Source organism: Nelumbo lutea, chromosome 3 (assembly GCF_056320005.1).
Source record: "Nelumbo lutea isolate HS-2025 chromosome 3, American lotus-T2T, whole genome shotgun sequence".
NCBI classification, from domain to species: domain Eukaryota; kingdom Viridiplantae; phylum Streptophyta; class Magnoliopsida; order Proteales; family Nelumbonaceae; genus Nelumbo; species Nelumbo lutea.
This window is the reverse complement of record NC_142686.1, coordinates 17,998,546-18,017,996: the sequence shown is the minus strand read 5'-3', so window position 1 is coordinate 18,017,996 and position 19,451 is coordinate 17,998,546. Positions and strand designations below refer to the sequence as shown.

At 37.2% G+C, this 19,451-nt stretch overlaps 1 protein-coding gene across 4 annotated transcripts; it reads right to left on the bottom strand.

Moving 5' to 3' along the window:
• Positions 1 to 38: 38 nt before the first annotated feature.
• Positions 39 to 17,045, bottom strand: LOC148863299 (uncharacterized). 4 transcript variants are annotated; one of them, XM_088976111.1, is made up of 7 exons: positions 16,774 to 17,045; positions 10,695 to 10,780; positions 9,853 to 9,992; positions 9,280 to 9,385; positions 2,967 to 3,197; positions 2,721 to 2,845; positions 39 to 1,221 (listed from the first exon to the last, which is right to left on the bottom strand). In XM_088976111.1, exons 1-7 carry the CDS (start codon positions 16,900 to 16,902, stop codon positions 272 to 274), a joined length of 1,767 nt encoding a protein of 588 aa, XP_088832237.1. In that variant the 5' UTR covers positions 16,903 to 17,045; the 3' UTR covers positions 39 to 271. The 4 variants fall into 4 exon arrangements, with proteins under 4 accessions (XP_088832237.1, XP_088832236.1, XP_088832239.1 ...); XM_088976110.1 differs by having other exon boundaries at positions 10,689 to 10,780; positions 16,774 to 16,982; XM_088976113.1 differs by lacking the exon at positions 2,967 to 3,197 and having other exon boundaries at positions 16,774 to 16,975.
• Positions 17,046 to 19,451: the final 2,406 nt, after the last annotated feature.

Sequence of the window (19,451 nt, the reverse complement as noted above, 5' to 3'; positions counted from 1 at the left end):
ACCAGACCATCAAATGAACCATGGATGAAACAAGAAAATCATGGAAAACTTTCCCCCCTTTTTTAACTTTCTTTTCAATATTCCTGTGCATGTACAAAAGTATAACCGCAAAATAAACATACAGTGATACAGAGAGCTAAATGAAATGCCCTGGCATATACCATCCATGAGGACAGAAATAAAAAGCAACATGGAATAACACAGATTTCTCAACTGTACAGATTTCTAAAATGAGACAGAGAATTGCTTTCTGGGTCCTGGGAAATGGGAATCATGATCTCTTTTGCTCTTTCCAGTGCTTTGAGTCTTTCTCATCAACAGGAGGCCTTAGCAAAGACCCCGCCTGGGCTGTCTTTCTTATAACACGCCTGGGAAATCCAGGAGGAGCATCAAGGTTATGGTCCCACTCTCTTTTCACCTTGGATAAAAGATGTGGAGCTTTGCTGTGCAAATTGCCCTGAACAGCTGGCACTTTCATGAATGGTTTTTGCAGGGGACCTTCAGAAGCATCCACACCTGTAACCGTTGACTCTTTCTCATCAGTAGGCCTTTGAAAAGGCCCTGTCTGGGCAATCTGGCTTATAACATGCCTGGGAAATCCAGGGGGAGCATCAAGATTATTGAGCCATTCTCTTTTGACCTTGGATAAAGGATGTGGAGCTTTACTGTGCAAATTCTCCCGAACAACTGGCACCTTCATGAGTGGTTTTTGCAAGGGACCTTCAGAAGCATCCACACCTGTAACTGTTAATTCTTTATCATCAACGGGCCTTTGCAAAGGCCCTGTTTGGGCAGTCTTGCTTATAACATGCCTGGGAAATCCAGGGGGAGCATCAAGGTTATTGTACCATTCTCTTTTGACCTTCAAGAGTGGTTTTAGAAATGGATCTTCAGAAGCATCCACCCCTGAAACTGTTCCAACTAGCCCAAGAACACCGATGTCACTACACTTTTCTATTTTAATTTTTGGTGAACTCCCCAGAGTTTTAGTTCCTCCAGTAATAAAACGCTTCACAGGTATATCCACTCTCCCAACATCCTTCCCACCTACCATGTCAACTTCCATGTCAATGACCTCCGGGTTATCATTGTCTTCATGATTGTCCTGTAGCCTCTCCAAAGGAGGTACAGATGAAGAGCATAATTCTTGTACATGATTCATTTTGTCTTTTATATGTTGGACGCGGAAAATTCCCCAAAGAAAGAACGGCATATTTATCCCTGTTGCACACATCAGAGCCATACTTTTCATGAGAACTCCTAGATAAGTTACTTCTAGAGAGAATTAAAAGAAACAGGCAAATATTGCCATTTCGACATGCATATGCCCTGCCAATGGCCATTCAAAAACAATTTTAATGAAGCATATACTAAAGGACAATTTATGCTATAAACATTGGCTGGAATTTCAGTTCTTCCTGTCAATGACAAGATATGTTATCAAATAATAGAAACTCAGTTAAAGCTAATGAAGATTCTAAATATGTCAACATAAATTGACCAGAGATTCATGCTCATGGTAAAAGCTTGTTAAGCCAGCCATTCCAGGCCTTCAGATTTTATGCAACCTCATTGGTACAAAGTGATTAATATCAAACTTCAGGAGTAAATATTTCAAATTTGTTTGGTTCTTTTGTGTAGAATTATATAATCTAGTTTGAATGCATATAAATTTTTTTTTGATAAATATTGAGTGCATATAAATTCATGATGCATCTTTAGATTTATAATAACTAGTTGCAACTAGAGTACCCTTTCTAGTTCAAACAAAATTAAGCAAAAAGGAAGAAAATAAGGTAGAAGAGAAACAAAAAAGGACGTAAGTATGATTGTAGTTTTCTTGGATCATTGCATTTGGTTTCTTAAGGTATCCAAGATCTCTGGTGTGAGCACCCACTAATGCTCCAGTTACAAGTAGTCTTGTAGAGGTGATATTTTGAACATTGTTTAGAGCTACAGTTAAGTGTGATTCCGTTTTTTGTTATATGATCATCAAAGCTTGATATGAATTCTTCTAGAGTGATCACAAGAACAGTATTGTTTTTGTGTTACTAGGAGGACCTCAAATGTCCAGTTGAAAGTTAAAGTGAAACCAAATCTGACAATTATAAGAAAGCAGGGGGAATGACTCTTCGATAAGGAGCTTATTTGTTTTGGTTGAAGATCCATGTTGGTGCGTGTTGCTGACTTGTTCAGGTATTTCCAGCACCAGAATTTCTTGTGCCTCACACATGCTCAATGAAATTCTTGAAAAGCTATAATTTTTTATTAAGAGATCTTTTGTTAATGTTTACGGGCCATTTGTTTTTTGTTTTGTTATCAGATTATTAGATTATTTCTTTCAGGCAATCTAGTTGTTGCTAGCTTAAGGGAGAATGTTGATAGTAATATTCGTCTTTTGGTTTTTATTTTCTGCTTTATCCATTGGTTATGTTGAAACTTCAAAGGGTTATTTCTGTCATTTTCAGTCTCGAGTGTTTATGAGTTATGTGATAGGAATAAATGAATGGGCAAACATCCTGATGAGTTATTTATCAAAAAAAACATCCAGATGAGTTCAGTTTTTCTCTTCTAAGTTCTTCTCTTCCCTACTCTCTCATTCTTGATTAAATTGTTACAGCTTTATTCTCTCTGTAATTTTTGGAGATTCCTGAAGGTATTTTAAAGAAGATTAGATTGTTCTTGAACTAAAAATACAAGAAAAAAAACATGGAACTTACTCTGCAAATCCACAGGCAGCTCTCTAGATGTAAATATCAGTAATTCAAGACCATTGAAGGAACTTAGCATCATTAAATCATCCCTCTCAATGAGATCATACAGGGAATTGTACATCTCCTTGGACCTACAATGAGATGAAGCATTCAGAAACAACAATAGCATCTGATCAAAAAAAAAAAAAACAATAGCATCTCCTCTATAAATAATTTCAAATTAGATTTCCAAAATAAGTGTCGCAACAAAACCTATAGAAGTCCCCAGGAAAGAAATACAAAGCAACATCATTTCCAGCAGGAGGACACTTGTGGAAGATCTCTGACCAAACATGCTGCCGGGGTTGCAGCTTAAACTGCAGTATTCCAGGCATTTGTTTGGAAGCTTCATATGCCTTCCGAGAAACTTTTTCTGGAGGATGAGCCCGAAATCCATCGTAGAATTCCCCAGGGAGACTTCTATCACATATCTCAAAGCTTCCTCTATACAAAGCAGAAAGTTGCAATTACTGAGTCTTCAAATCAGGAACATTTACAATGACAGCACCTTCATCACAGCATACAAATCAACAGATATACTCCAACTTTCACAAGTAGTTACATGCCCAAAACAGAGTTAATTTAGTGCTGGGATGGGTCCTCAGGTCAAGTTGATGCATCACAAAGTTCCCATATCCTGTCACTTTTTCATTTTTGGGTCGGCTTTAAATTTTATATTTTATTTCCAACATCAATAAAAACAACTATTATTTATCGCACTTTATTTTTATTTTCTATGATTAATACAAAATATTTTTTTGATGTAGGTGCACATGGCAGGCCCCAGATTGCGCCACATGGCATCGACCGGATGGAATCCTGGTCGTCCATCTCTAACTGCCTCCAACCACTCCATGGCAAGGTCAGCTATAAAAGGGGGTGCCCGGCTCAAGGTAAATCCATCTTTCTCACTTGCATTCAGTATCTCGAGAGACCTCTTCTGAGCTCTTAAGGACTAAGCTCTGGGCCCTCGTCTCAAGCCTAGTCTGACCCCTCTTCAGCACCTGACTAACTTGACCGTCAGAGTCTCCACCCCTAGGATAACACCCGAGGCCTCTGACGTGTTCCCTTCTCCTACTCACAGGTTGGATCCATCGGCCTCGGACGTCAGCAAAGTTACCTTATTGCCCTCGGTCAGCCTGTCCAGCAGGGTGTCCCAAACCCCTTGGATGGAAACTTGTGTCCAAGACTATCGGTCCCCCGTCGGGAGCATCCCCATCACCAAAGCTCAGCCGACGCTGGGGTTGCTAAGGGAGTTGCCCTCCTTGACACTCCACTTGGGGCAAAAAACTCTATGAGCCGGGAGCAACGTGTCTTTGTGGGGGTCAAATGAATGAGGCCCCGACTACCGAGAGACTCCGGCAACACCCTCGGTTGGGCAGTCCCTCACCACCAGTCTCTTCGCCCTCTGAGCTTGAGGGGCTTCAATTGGTCGCTTGGGCGTGGCCACCCTCCTCTCGGCCTTGGTTGGCGCCTTTGCCCGAGGCGGTTCCATCGTAGCAGGCCTCTTTGAAGGCCCCTCGGTTAGCCCCTTCTTGGCGTTAGCCCTTGCTAGCTGCATCAGTCTATCTTTCATGCCCCAGTCCATTTTTGCAACATACAAGGAAAGCGTTAGAAGAAAGACAAAGTAAACAAAGAAGACAACGTAAATAGCCGATAGCAGGAGTGCCCATACTAAGTGGGCAGGGCTAAGACCAGCCCATACCAAGGCTTCCTTCGCTATAAAGGGCTCGGCGTGAATCGTCCTCCTCAATCGTATCCGAGTCATCACGGTCAACTCCTCATTATTGTATGGCCTAATCCTCTCAACCAACGTATCCGGCTTCCCCTAGTCATACCTGAAGGACCACCCCTCCAAACAAGAGACGAAGAAGTACTTCTTCTTCTAGTTGTGGACGGACAACAGGTTGTCCACTACCCTACCCCGTCAGCCCTGGAAGTACCACAAGTCTTCCCCAGCGGCATGCTTCCTCAAGGCAAATAGACCTCGAAAGATGTTCAAGGTCACAGACACACCTCGGAGGCGAGCCATCACCAGCACAACAACTATGGTCCTAACCGCGTTCGGAGCTAGTTGATTGAGGGAGATGTTATAGTAGTTGAGGATTTCTAGGATTGGAGGAGGTAAAGGGAATCAGAGGTCGAAGTGTGATAAAACAACTATTATTTATCACACTTTATTTTTATTTGATATGATTAATATAAAATATTTTTTGATGTAGGTGCACATGGCAGGCCCCGAATTGCGCCATGTGGCATCGGTAGGATGGAATCCTAACCATCCGTCTCTAGCTGCCTCCAACCACTACATGGCAAGGTCATCTATAAAAGGGGGTGCCTAGCTCAAGGTAAATCCATCTTGCTCACTCTTGCTCTCTTGCATTCAGTATCTCGAGAAACCTCTTTTGAGCTCTCAAGGACTAAGCTCTGAGCCCTCGTCTCAAGCCTGGTTTGACCCCTCTTCAGCACCTAACTAACTTGATCATCAGAGTCTCCGCCCCTGGGATAACACCCAAGGCCTCTAAAGTGTTCCCTTCTCATGCTCACAGGTTGGACCCATCGACCTCGGACGTCAACGAAGTTACCTTGTTGCCCTCAGCCCCATCTTTGGCAGCAATATTTTTGATAATTTATGATTAATATAAAATATTAGATAAGTGCCTAAATGTTTTTTACAAATTTCAATATTATTGCATAATGTTTTTGTGTTTTTATCTTTTTTTAATTTTTACTTAATTGTCATATCAAGGGTCAAAACATTTGACTCAAAAGGTTGAATTGTTAACCTGCCACCACGGATTGGTCTTAAATTTATATTTCATTCCAGCATCAATAAGAATTATCATTATTTATCATACTTGTTTTCTTTAATATGATCAATATAAAACATTAGATATGTGCCCAATTTTTCTATATTTTTTACTTTTTGTATTTGTTTATATTTTTTAAATTTGTATTCCATTATGACACCAAGGCACGAGTGATTGACCCATTTGACCTAGATGGTTGAATTGCTTACTTACCACAAAGATGGAACAAAAGTTCCATTTTTAGGTCAATTTTAAAAAGCATGTATTTTATGTTGTTAAAAGTATTGGATATAGATTTAATTAATAAAATTTATTGGTGAAAAAAATAACTTAAAACATAGGATTTAATGAGTGAATGGGAGTTAATACCATAAATATAAGATTTGATGAGAGGGAATTTAATGAGGAGAAATGTAGTGGTTCAAATTACATTTGGTGCTCTCACAATTAGAGAATGACCAAATTCAAAAATAGGGGTATTCTAGTCAAGAGTATGATTCGATGAATGATAATATAAGATTTAATGAGAGGGATTTGAGTGAGGAGAAAGCGGTTGTTCAAAAAAAAATCTTGCCACTTTTTTATTGATTCTTAGGTGATAAAATGAGAATAAGTAGAGTGAGGTGGTTTAATCACATGCACAGAAGACCAGCTACAGCTAGGGTGCTCACGGTTCGGTTAACCGAACCATGGGGTGATTTTTTGTACCGAACCGATTTATTCGATTTTTACATTTAACCGAACCAAAACCAAACCGATGCAACTGGTTAACCACGGTTCAGTTTTTCAATTTTTTACCCTAAAAAAAAAAAGGAACTGCGAGTCCTGAACGACACGCGTCTGAGATGTCGGAGCTCTACAAGCGTCTCGCACAACACGTCCATTGAGTCCGACAGTTGCTCCACAGAATCATGCAATGCGCCTTGCTGCCTCTTGCTCCCGCCGTGGAGCTTGGCGAGGCGGGCGATGCAGCCAAAGATGGCTTGATCGCGGGAGAGACTAACGGTTATGGTCGCTTGTGCAAGGTCGTTGGCAGTCCTGGTGGAGCCGGTGTAGGAGGAGAGCGTGTGGAGACAAAGGTTTGGATAGCTAGCATGGATGCATGATGAACGAACTAGATCCCCCGGTGTGTTGGATCTTGATGCAGCGGTAGTGCATCATGTTGAGTGGGAAAGAAAAAGGAAGAGAATGAAAAAGGCGAAGAGGGACGGAGGGAGTGCCATTCCTAGCTGAAGCCTGAGGATTGATTGGCTGAATGCCCAAAAGAGCAAGAAGAGGAGGACCAGACTAAGTACAATGAGAGAGACGGAGAGTGAGAGTCTGAGAGAGCTTAGAGAGAAAGGGAAAGAAAGGGAAAAACCAAAAAAAAAGTTTGGTTGTTCGGATTCCAGTCTGGCTGCCAATCTACCACTGCCAGACTCAAATCGACAGTTTGAACACTCTCAAACTGCCAAACTAAAAAGTCTTATTCGTTGTTAGCGGCATTTATTAGATTTTCAAAAACAAAATAAAATATAATATATAATATATGTAATACTACATAAATATTATATATATATATATATATCGGTCAATTCGGTTAACCGCCGGTTTTTTTAAATGGTTAACCAAAACCAAACCGAAACTGTTGGTTTTTTGAAAACGTCGAACCGAAACCGAACCAACCAGTCGGTTAACCAATTTTTCGATTCGGTTTCGGTTGGTTTTTTCGGTCAGTTCGGTTTTTCGGTTTTTTTTTTTGCTCACCCCTAGCTACAGCACCCATTAGACGAATTGGTTTGTTACTTGAAAAGGCAAGAAGAGCTAGGGGTATGCCAAAAAGGACTTGGGTCTTAGTAGTAAGAAATGATTTAGGGGTGTTCTATAGTGTGGTTGAGAAAGTGGGTCATGGTGTGATTGAAAATACACCATGCTACAACAGAATAGGCATTTTGTACTGTGGTAAAAAATGGGTAGCCTAAACCACACTATACTACATAGGCGTTCTGCATGGTGTGGTGTGGTTTAGGCCACACCCTGTGTTTTGATTCCATGTATCTCAAATACACAATATGAGATAATCTACATTGTTGATCAAGAATTTTTTTTTTCTTTTTTAAGCAAAATACAAAGTAATAATAAGAATTAATTTAAGATGTGGTCAATTTTTAACCATGACTACGAATTAATAAAATATTACCAGCTGAATTGAAAATAATAATAATAATAATAATAATTAAAAATTTGAAAGGAATATAAAAATATAAAATAAGAGAACTAATATTAATTATAAATAATTATTAAAAAATTAACTTAGAAATATTAAAATTAGTAAAAACATAAAAAGTAAAATCTCTACTTTTAATATCCAATATAATAATAATAATCATAATGGTAAGATAAATATTATTAATTATTATATATAGGACAAATAATTAAAAAAATATCATGTGAAATAATAATATTTTTTTTGCAAACTCCCAAATGCAAAGCATTATATCTCCTAAGGGGATTATAGTCCCCTGTGGCATGGTTACAAGCACAATAAATAACAATGGTCAATATTTAGGGTGTGGGTAGACCACACCATGATATATTGGGTTTTGGGCCACACCACACGGCCCACACCATAACCGAACATTTGAATGAGGTGTGGATGACACTGAACAGAACAGAATGGCGAAAAGGGATTCATGTAGCCAACCCTATATAATTGGGACAAGGCTTAGATGATGAAGAATTATAGGGTCATATAGCCAACCCCATATAGTTGGGACAAGGTGTAGATAAGGAATTGTAGGGCAGCGGCCTAACAGACAAAAGTTACAACTCCATCCTCTATAAGGTACAAGGAAAAATAATACTCTATATATTGACTCTGATGCAACAGCATGTGCTTGGTTAAAGACCTAATAGACACCTTGATGGGGAAGCTTAGGATCCCCATTAAAAATTTTCATATTTGAGTCGGATACCATAAAATTATTTCAACTTAGAGACCTAATAGACACCTTGATAGCTACTGGCCTAATGACCAAGTTGATCCTGGAATATCTAGAAATTAGTTTCTTCCAAAAATGCTCTACATAATTGCATCTCCAAATAATCTTCCCATTCTTGCTATTAAGGGTAGGATGAATGCCAGGGGATGTTGATCATGTCATCAAAGAAAGGTCATTGCATTTTAAAACAACCCAAGAAGTTTTCCTATAACATTAACAAAGTAGAGCCATTGCATTTTTATCAGTAAGCCAGGGTATAACCAGTGCCAGTCTATCAAAGTAGGAAGGTCGAGCATATGGTGAAATAAGTAAACTATACATGAAAGCAAAAATGTATTGTCATCAATACAACAATATCCTATAGTTTTTTATGATAGCCCAAAAACACCATCAGCAGTTCTTCATGATACCTTCCAATAACATTAACAAACAAGCAACAACAACAACAATAATAATTAGAGATGCAATTTGGGGTACCCCATTTGAAGAATTTACACAGCATGGGCTAGGCCCCTTGGAATTTTAACAAATGCTCAGCCCAAGCTCGCCCAAGTTGCACATCTAAAAGTAATAGCATAAAAATACCCTTCATAGAAATCACTGCAACTGCTCTCCCTTTTCTCACTTCCTTTGATTTTTCCAGTGTGTGCATTTTTTCTATTAGTTACTCCTTGAAATTTTATCAAACAGACAATCATTGCATCACAAGATATTGTGAAAGGATAAAGCACTCACTTCCAAGTAGAATATAAAGCAGGATTATTTTGACAATCAGTATTGAGTTTTGGTAAAATCACCAGTTGCTTCTTTTCTTCAGCACCAGGGTTCTTTGGTCCAGCATCTGTATGGAAAACATCACCTACTAAAAACACTTCTTTGACATTTAATATTACTAAGATCAAAAGAAAATATTACCAAGGCCAAATGTAGCTTCTCTTAGTCATTCAAAAGTTTCATTAATGTATGAACATGGATGAAGAAAAACAAGGACCCATAGCAAAAAATAAATTTTATAGTTCAATGCCCTCTATACCTAACATTTGACAATTAAGAGCTAGAAGCAATTCCATCAATAGCTACCAATGGACTTGGAAAGGCACATCAAAGGTATTTCCAAAAAAACCACACTCTAATTACATAGTGTAACACATGTTCATTATTCAAGGCATGATACTATTTAATAACCACTATAATATCACTTTTAATACCCTATAATAAAATTTCTAGATTATAACAAGGCGACAAAAAAATCACAGAAATCAGAAGCAATGAAACATGTTAATGCCAATTAAATATCATCTCCCCTACCTGCATCAGTCATCTTGACCTTTTTGCTTGGAATGCATCCCTTGGCATCAGATTCCAGAGAGACCATGTCAGGGTTCAATCGACAAGTCTCACAAAACCACATAACTGGAAGAGCTCTCAAGTTGTTTCGCATACAATAGCTGGAAATGAAAAGAAAAAATGAAAACATGTAAGAAAAGGCAGTAGTGAAATGTATAGTTAACAGGAAGACTTGTCTCAGAAACATCATACAAGCGGTGTATGCAGATTGCAGACATGGGAAACCACCATAGGTTGGGTCCACCAAAAAACAAAGTAAATGGATGACCCCAATCCCTAGCAAATCAATTTACCTACTCATTTCGATTTTTGTTTTGTTTGACTGCAAGAGAATGTGATAAAGATGTCTATGAAAATCTCATAGCATGCATAGCTCAATTTTAACTTAGCATGTGATATTGAGCTCAGAGGCTATTATTTGTGGTCTCTTGGTAACATTTCAGGGCAACAAACATGAGAAAGTGGATTTGAGTCTGAGAGAAGTCACATTGTGCCAAAAAAATTGCCAAAGGTAAAATCCTAAGATCCAGTCCTGACCTCCCAAGATCCCAGATGGCTAGGACCAACTTTGGATAATCACCTTTTTATGTCATATAGAGCTCATAGCTCAAACGTTCCACAAGTTACAAACCCTTTGAGGCTTTAAGTGCATGGTTAAAGATGATGGTAAAAGGAAAAGCACTCCCATTTTGTGCTCATAACATAGCACACACCACACAGATGATACATTACTGAAGAAATTAAGAAACAACAAACTGAAAATGTACAACTGGTAGAAAAGAGTACAGTGAGTTCACCCATACATATGCTCATGAGCAACATTACACTTGGTACAAGCGGCAAGAGACTCGATGTAGCCAATACTTCCACATATATCACATGGTTTATCCTGCACAATAAAGATCTAATATAAGAAATTATATATCTATTATCTTTTCAGAGAAATAATGAGTGTTGATTAATTGAAGTAGAAAAGAAATTGTTTTTGTATTACGTATAACCAATAGATAACTTTTTAGTCATCATTATATTTGTTTATGTAGCTAAATCTTTCATGGAAGCACATGGTATTGAGGGCCAGTCACATTGTGGCGTAACTAAGCGTATACAAGTAATTTCTCAAAGCATTTTTGACTCACTACTTGACTTTGTACAGAATAAATCACAAAAGAAAGCAGAAGGGAAGTTCTTCTGATCTTCACTCCAAATTAACATAGCAAGCCATTATATGATTAACAAGATTTTAAGACAGAATAACTGCATAAAATCAATGAGTAAGACTTAGTTTTTGAAGGTGTCTGAATGTCCCTCAACATTGAAAGCATCATCCCAGCAAATCTGATAAACCAGTGCGTCTTAATTGTAAATTGAATAACAATTAAAGATGTCCTATCTGTAAACAATGACAACAAGTAAACAACATAAAAGAGAGCTATTTCTAAATAATGTGTACGGGTAGGCAATGAGATGAACAGTACACATTCAAAGGTTGAGGCTACCAAAGCCACTGTTGAACCATCAGGACAGTTGGACTCAGTATTCAGCCTCAGGAGCAACAATAAATTTAACTAGCTCATCTTCTTGGACCTTTCTGAATTTTGAATATACCAGAGAGTCTACTCTTTTCAACATTGGACCATCAAGAGAAGGGCCTTTTTCCCTAGCACCTTTGGGAAAAGAAAATACTCATAGAGAATTTCCAATAACAAAATGGCATACTGTGCTTGGAAACTATCAATACAAACAAACTATGCTTGGAATGATTCTATACAGGTTCCTTGAACTGAGCTGATAAATACAAACTAATTCTTTAAACATAAGGTTTTTTAGTTCTATTAGAGGGCCTAGAGCAGGAAACTATCATAATCACAACCTCACATTAAAATATACCTCATGGATGCCCATTTTCTTCTTCAGAAAATTATCTATTTATCTATTTTGAAAAGTTATGAAGTACTTGATCCACACAAAGAAGAGTTGAAAAAGCCACATATGCAAAAGTAATTTACAAATCTATCCCATGTAGAAGGTTTATATCATTAATAAATAAATAAAGGATAAAATCAAAACGATGTTTCCTTAGGTTGGTCCAATGTATCAAGTCTTAACTGGTTAATTTTTGTTGAACCCTTTCCATCACCAATTCCAGTGAATTACATCTTCCTTATGAGAGGAAAAAATAAACATGTTTTTTCCAAATCATTCCAAGTGTTCAAACAATGGGTAAGGAAAGGAACCAAATTGCTATTTTCTACCCATATACAAAGGCATAGACCTACCACTCTTGGATCCAAAGTTTCTGAAAGCAATGGAAATAATTTCAAAAGAGTTAAAAGGAGCAACTCCATATCCTGCCCATAAATTCAAAATGAATGCCGATATAGCTATCTGATTCAGTGTTTTAAAAGGCATGGGAGGCGTACACCTAGAGGCGCACCTCCAAGCGAGGCACTCCCAAAACACCTTGAGGTGTATGCCAGAGCTGCTGACACCTCAGAGGCATACGCCTCATGCGCTTTTTCATGAGGCATGCCAGAGGCGTACGCCTCATACACACCTCATATAAAAAGACTGGAAAAGAAAAGAAAAAGGAAAGGAAAGGAAAAGAAAGGGAAGGGAAAGAAAAAGAAAGAAAGAGAAGAAATAAAAAAAAAAGAAAAAAAAAAGAGGAAAGGAGTGGGAAGGGAAGAAAAATATAAGGGGAAAGAAAGTGGTCTGCCCCCGGCCCCTTCGGCCGGGGGGCTTCACCCCCAAGACGACCCCCCCTTTCAACTAGTGCTATGCATCTTTATTCTTCTTAATATAAAAGATATTTATTAAAAATAAAGAAAAAATGAGATCCCCCCTTCCTCTTCTTCCTCCTCCTTCTTCCTCCTGACCCCCCCCCCTCCTCTTAAGGAGGCTTATGCCCCTTACATTCTGAACTACGATGCCTCACGCCTCTAGGTAGTGGAATGCCTCACATCATGCCTCCACGTTTTAAAACATTGATCTGATTCATCACCTATTTGAAAATAAAAGATGTTGGGACATAATCACCCTCAGGCTATTGTAATCTAAATTGCAGTCTTGTCAAGTATAACTTTGTACAAGAACAAGGATTCTTCTTTAGAGACAAAGGTTGCTTAAGGGGGAATAAGGTCAGCCAAAGACATTTTGTTTTACCCAAAAAAGTTGATACTTCAGCTTCAAATGGCACCTGTGTGTGATGGGAATATGCATTTTTTCATCCAATTGATCTGAGGAATATAGTCCTCCCAGTTGAATTGCAAGGCCAGCAATAGAATATAGTCCTCCCGTTGGTCTGTATCTTATGAATCTATACTCAAACAATAATGAGAGAAATATTATAGTCATTATATCTAATCTACCTGCCACCATAAAATGATTATAAGAAGTCAATACCACTTTCTAGAAAATTTTCACTATTTTGGTTGTGAAGTTTTTTTTTTATAAATGAGAATTTTTATTAGAAAGTGGAGAAAAACAGATGCAAGTATCCATGGAGAGGCACAAGCTGCGACCTCTCCAAGCAATCAAAACCAAAAACAGATTACAACTGTGCCCAATACAATTGTTCCCTGTTTGCCCTTTGCTTGGCTAAATTATCAGCCATAGCATTAGCTTATCTCCCCACCCATTGTATTCTGACACACATATTTCTTGTCAACCACTTGAATTTTTTAAGTTCATTCTTAAAGCACCAAACCATAGTCTCTGGGTTCTGCAACCACCTCACAACCACCTTGGAGTCACCCTCTATTAGTAGTTGTTACACTCCTAGCTGTACTGCAAACTGTACTGCTTGAAGAGCAGCTAGTAATTCAGCCCTAGTGGAGTCCCCCACACCTAAAGGGCCTGAGTATAAGAGAGCCACATTACCACTTTCATTCCTTATAACTCCACCAATCCTGGAGGGACCTGCGTTACCTTGACCACTGCCATCAAAATTTGGTTTTATAAAGCCTTCAGGAGGGGGTGCCCAACTCATATACACCTTACTCTTCCGAAAGGAAGTGCTTGCTATTGCTGTCCAATGCCTCCACAGATCATTAAAAGAAAACTGGTGAAATAAGTCCGAAGATTTCAGCCACAAGATAGTCTTATACAAGATACACTCCTTTGGTTGTGAAGTTTCCAAATAATTTGTCTTTTAACAACCTTAAATGACAAAAGTATCATTAAAACCCTTTAACATCTCCCATTTTATGATGGATAACAAATGATTTCAGCTGCTAAACACATGGAAAGAAGGCTGGTATACAAAAATGCTCTCCTTCCATTTTAAAGGATTGATTTGCATAATGAATTACCCAAAGAGAGCACCTAGACATGCTATTACTACCACTTTCAGTAAAATGCATCATTTATTGCACTGCACCAAGCTACAATATTTTGTTCATAGGAGACATGCAATTGCCTTTATCTTTTTCTCTTTTTTTTGTCAAAGCAAATCAGAGATTAGCTATTTACGTAATCAAATCTTTTAAGTAACCCATGCTTGATTGATACATAGAACACCCACAAAATCCAATGAAATTGGAGCATTTCAGGTTAAGATGCTATTGACATCTTTGTGATTTTCTATATGAGATCTTGTATCTATTCTCTCCACTCAAGGCTTGGCTAGATGAAACCCTATGACCTACTGTCAAAGTTTCCTTTGAAATATAAATGAAGAAAACATAAGAGGATGCTGATCCATCCTCCCCAAATAATATGAATAATCCCAAAATGTATAGACAATGAAGTCTAATATGCTTAAATAACAACTCCCAATAACAATATAAATGAAGCAAATGTGAAGTATAAAAGAATGTTTACTGAAATCAAAGTAGAAAGCATAATTGTCAAGGCAACGCTTTCTTGCCTCACTTACTTGCCTACCTATTTTCTACATGCCCCTATGAAACACTTATATATTCTTTGTTTTTTTATATTATACTAATTAAATAGATATTATTAACCTACCTAAAATATTTATTTTTGAGGGTTCATATACTAGTTTATTTTTATTATTTTCTTATTTGTTAGTGTTCAATCAACACACATGATGGTATCTTGAACCCTCAAAGGCTTCAAAATCTGAATGAATAAGCAAGAACTTAAAATTCTGTCCACTACCCTCCCCCCCCCCTTTTCCTTTTCCTAGACCAAAATAGGAGCTCAACCCCAATATTTCCTGAACTTTCTTTTCCTTCTTTTTTTTTTCTTCTCATAAATAAGTTGATTGTCTCTGTTTTTTTTTTAACATGTAGCTTATATTTTTCTATTAATTTTGTAGATAATTATCAATGAAAAATGGTTACTGGTTGACATGGAACCTAAGGAATTACCCAAGCATTCATGGTTTCTATGTAAAAAACTCCACCGCCCAGAAACAAGGTCCCCCCCGATCATTAAGTTTCTCTTTGGCGCCTTCAAAACTATGGTAGTAATGCCCATATTCTGGCGTGATAATCATGGATTTCACTTTCGCATCTAGAGTTTCTACTCCATCATCATTTCATGTTTTGTGACTCCATATTTGTTCCAAATTTCCAACTCCCTAGATTTCGATTATTCATCCTTCTAAAGTTGAAGGAGAAGGAAAAGATAGTAAGCTAGCATGTTATTAATGATGTAATTAGTAAGCAAAGATTCACCAAATTTAAGAGAAACTGAGAAAGGTGGATCATATTTGAGATTCAGATTTACTGTTCATGTACTCCCCCAAGCCTTAATCAGACAAGTACCTTATTAAACAAAATAAATTATAACTAATCATATGGAAATGCATATCCAAATCAATGAGAAACTGGATTACTTATAAGTAAAGAAGCAAAAATCTAATTGTGTCTCGAAAATTCTGAACATGGAAGAGACAGGTGTCTGACACTCATTAAAAATAAACTTTAATTCCACCAAATATAAAACGGAGAGTTCCAGCAAATATAAAAAGCATTAACATAAAAATTTTATTTATAACAGTGTATTGTATATGGCATAAATAATGCTAAAGAAACCAAGCAATAAAAAACGAGTTGTATATACCTAAGCCAAAAAAAAAAAATTAAAAAAAAAAACAACAACAACAAGTTCATCTAAAGAAAACTAGCCCAGTGCACGAGGCTCCCACCAATGCTGGGTCTGGGGAGGGGCAAATGTACATAGCCTTACCCCTGCACATACAGAGAGGCGGTTTCCAAATCTAAAGAAAACTAACAGGGAAAAAATAATAGATAAGAGAGCCTAAACTACCTGGCCTCCCAGGTAGAATCTAAAGTTCACCGCTGGAAAACTTAACAACCTAAAAGAAATAAAAGGGAATAAAATTTGTTGCTAGTTCATTTTAGTTGTAGACTTGTAGTTCTATTTCTTAATACAAAAGCTTTATAGATCGAAAAAAATAATTTAATGCAGTATCTGAAACAGTAAAAAACAAAAAGGAAAATAAACTAATAAACGGAGAAAAACTTAAAAAGAAAGGATCCACATGCAGACGAAAATAAATAAACCCATTAATGTTTCAACTTGGGAACAAACAAATAAAGAAGGGACCACTGCGAAAACTGAAAGGCAATGACAATCTCTGTAAACTCTTCCAGTCCAACATGCAAATAAATAAATAAGACCTGAACCACAGCATGGTACGTCAAACAGCAAAACAATCCACAGAGAACCACTACTAATGAGGGAGCAAAACAAAAAAGATCCATTTCAATAAAATTAAATTAAATTAAAAAATAAAAACCAAACTACAGTAGAACATGGATATGAGTGCATGCAATTTACTAGTAGCGAAAGATCAATTATCCAGAAGAATCCAGTAGAGACTAAGCAGTAAAATGAAAATGGTGTTTGCATATAAAATGAAAGAAAGTATGGTTTAAAAAAAATTACCCGCAGAAGATGGTGGTTCTCTCCTGGTCTCCGCGTTGTTGTCTTTTTATCTATCCTATTTAATATACCATCTTCTCTTTTATCTATTTTGGAAGCTGGGAACAGCAAATTTTCGGGAGGAGCAGCCATGAACAGAAGTCAGTAATGAATTATTGTTTGCTCTCCCACGGGAATTTTTGCTGGCTTTCTTTTTGAACCAAACCCTACGTACAGTTAGACCTGTAGGCTTTATTTCTTTATAAAAAAGAAAATGAACAGGTCCAAGCCCAAGCCCGGCCTGAGCATGATCCGACCATCAGGTTAAATTTTGAGCCCGATCCCGATCTCGAAGCCCGACCTGTACATATATTTTATAATATATTGTTATACGATACATCTTCTGCTATTATAGACTATTATAGAATATTATATAATACATCTTGTGCTATTAATATTATTATTACATAATATTATATTTTTATTATATAAACACTATTATCAATTTGGACTTAGGGTTGGACCAAACTTATTTGGAAAAGTCTGAATCTAGCCTGAAAAATAGTCGAGCCCGATATTTAAAGCCTGAACTGGAGCCCGCATAATTAAAAAGGTTTGTCCAAACCTATCGTAGAACAGGCTAGGCTGAACCATTCCGCGAGGCTATCCAACCTATGAATCCTCTTTTTTCTTTTTATTTTTTTATATTTGGTGTTGCACACCACTAATACCCCCTTCCCCAAATCGGTGGTTGTAGGAATCGATTTTGTGTCAATGTTGGAACAAACCAGCTAGCATACCAACAAGGCAACAATACACCCCTGGGTTAGTTGCCAATGAGCCATATTTAAATTGCCATAAAGAAAGGGCAACTATAGCTTTCGTATTCAGTGGGTAGGTGTGGGTAAAAGATCTGAACCCATGATTTAAAATTCAAGGTTCCTTGCAAAAAGATTAAAACCTCCCATTTTTATTGGACTAAAACCTCGTCTGTGGTTAATTACTTATATATACCCTCTATCTTTAAGAAAGGGCAAATTGCAGATTAATACCATGTACTTTTGGCTAGTCTCACTTTGGTATTTGAATTTCAAAACGTGCTAATTCATCACTTGAACTCCCAAAATGTTTCAATTTAGTCCTATTTGCTAGTAGTTCGTCAATGGATTTAGGCATTTGGATAGTTGAAAAAGAAAATTATATGACATTCAAAGGGCATTTGTGCCTTTTAGCATGCCACTCAAATGATAATTAATAAAATTGGAATAAAACTGAGACGTTTTGACAATTCATGTGCTAAATTGACACATTTTGAAATTAGGGTACCAAAGTGAGACTATGCCCAAATTACATGGTACTAATATGCAATTTACCCTTTAAAAAACCACTTGTATCATAAACTTCCAAAACCTATTTATACATGTATTGCTTACAAGCCTCACATAACACAAATAAAACCACCATTAATTTATTGTCAAGAGTTGCTAATAGCTTACTTCATGGTTTTCAAAATCGGACCAGACCAAAAAAACAAGTGATCGGTTCCATTTTACCCCATAAATGTTATTTCCCCCAAAATCGTTGATTTATCAGCAAACCATTGACCTGGGCGGTCCAACTATTCAACAGTTTGACCTTTTTTTTTTTTAATTTTGTTGTCAAAATGGGCCATCCATTATATTCGAACAATCAGACCATTCAATTGGCTTGCTTCGAATTCTCTTATGATATCAATATTGCGCATAGGTTATATGGCTAAAAAAATCCAAAGCCCCAAAATTTTCAATTTTAGCTCTAGCCGATGTTTCAATTTCAATCATGGTGGTTTTCTACTCGTCTTTATTTGTTTATCACTGTCGCCATTTTGCTCTGCATCTATCTCTAGATTACAATGCAGAAAAAAGTTAGGCATCAACAAAAAGGAGAAAAACCTCAAATTTACTCTACTGATGAATCTAAGTGTATTTGGTAAGCCAAAACCCCAGAACAACCTGAAGCCAATAAGCCAAAACCCCAGAACAACGAAACAATAGATCAGTTGCAAAAGAACGCGGTGGGCGTAAATTGGGTAGGCTGAAGGTTCTCAATTGTGTGACGTTGCTTTGGTTTTTTACTTTCCCCCCTAGCTTGTAATGCCCATCTCCTCGTTTCTCCCTGCAGGGTTCGACATACAAATATTATGAGATCATCTTAGGTTTTTTTTTTGGTAAACAGAGAATTATATTAAAGACCATCTTGGTTGATGCTGCCCAAGTGCCCATAATGCCGTCTGCAATGACCCTAGGATCAAACGGACCTGCAAGCCTGTTCATAAACACAAGGAGCTCCAGATTGGTTTTTGCAGCGTATGAAGAAGAAAAAAAAAAGAAAAGAAAATGAGGTATTTTAAAAATTGAATGAGTAATTAATAATATTTTTGTCTTTTATATTTTATATCCGTATAATTTTGCTAAATAGACATGATATATATATATAATTAATTAATCATCTGACAAAATTGTTAAAAGTATATTTTATTTCAAAACATAAGAATTCAATGACGATTTGACAATGTTAAAAAGGGTCACGTTGCTGAAGTTTAAGGTCTTCACTCTTCCACACTAGTGAAACCATGTGGTTATTGTTGTGAAAATCTGCAAAACGCAACCTAAATCCACCGCATCACTCACTCACCTACCTCTACCGCCTCTCATTTTCATCTG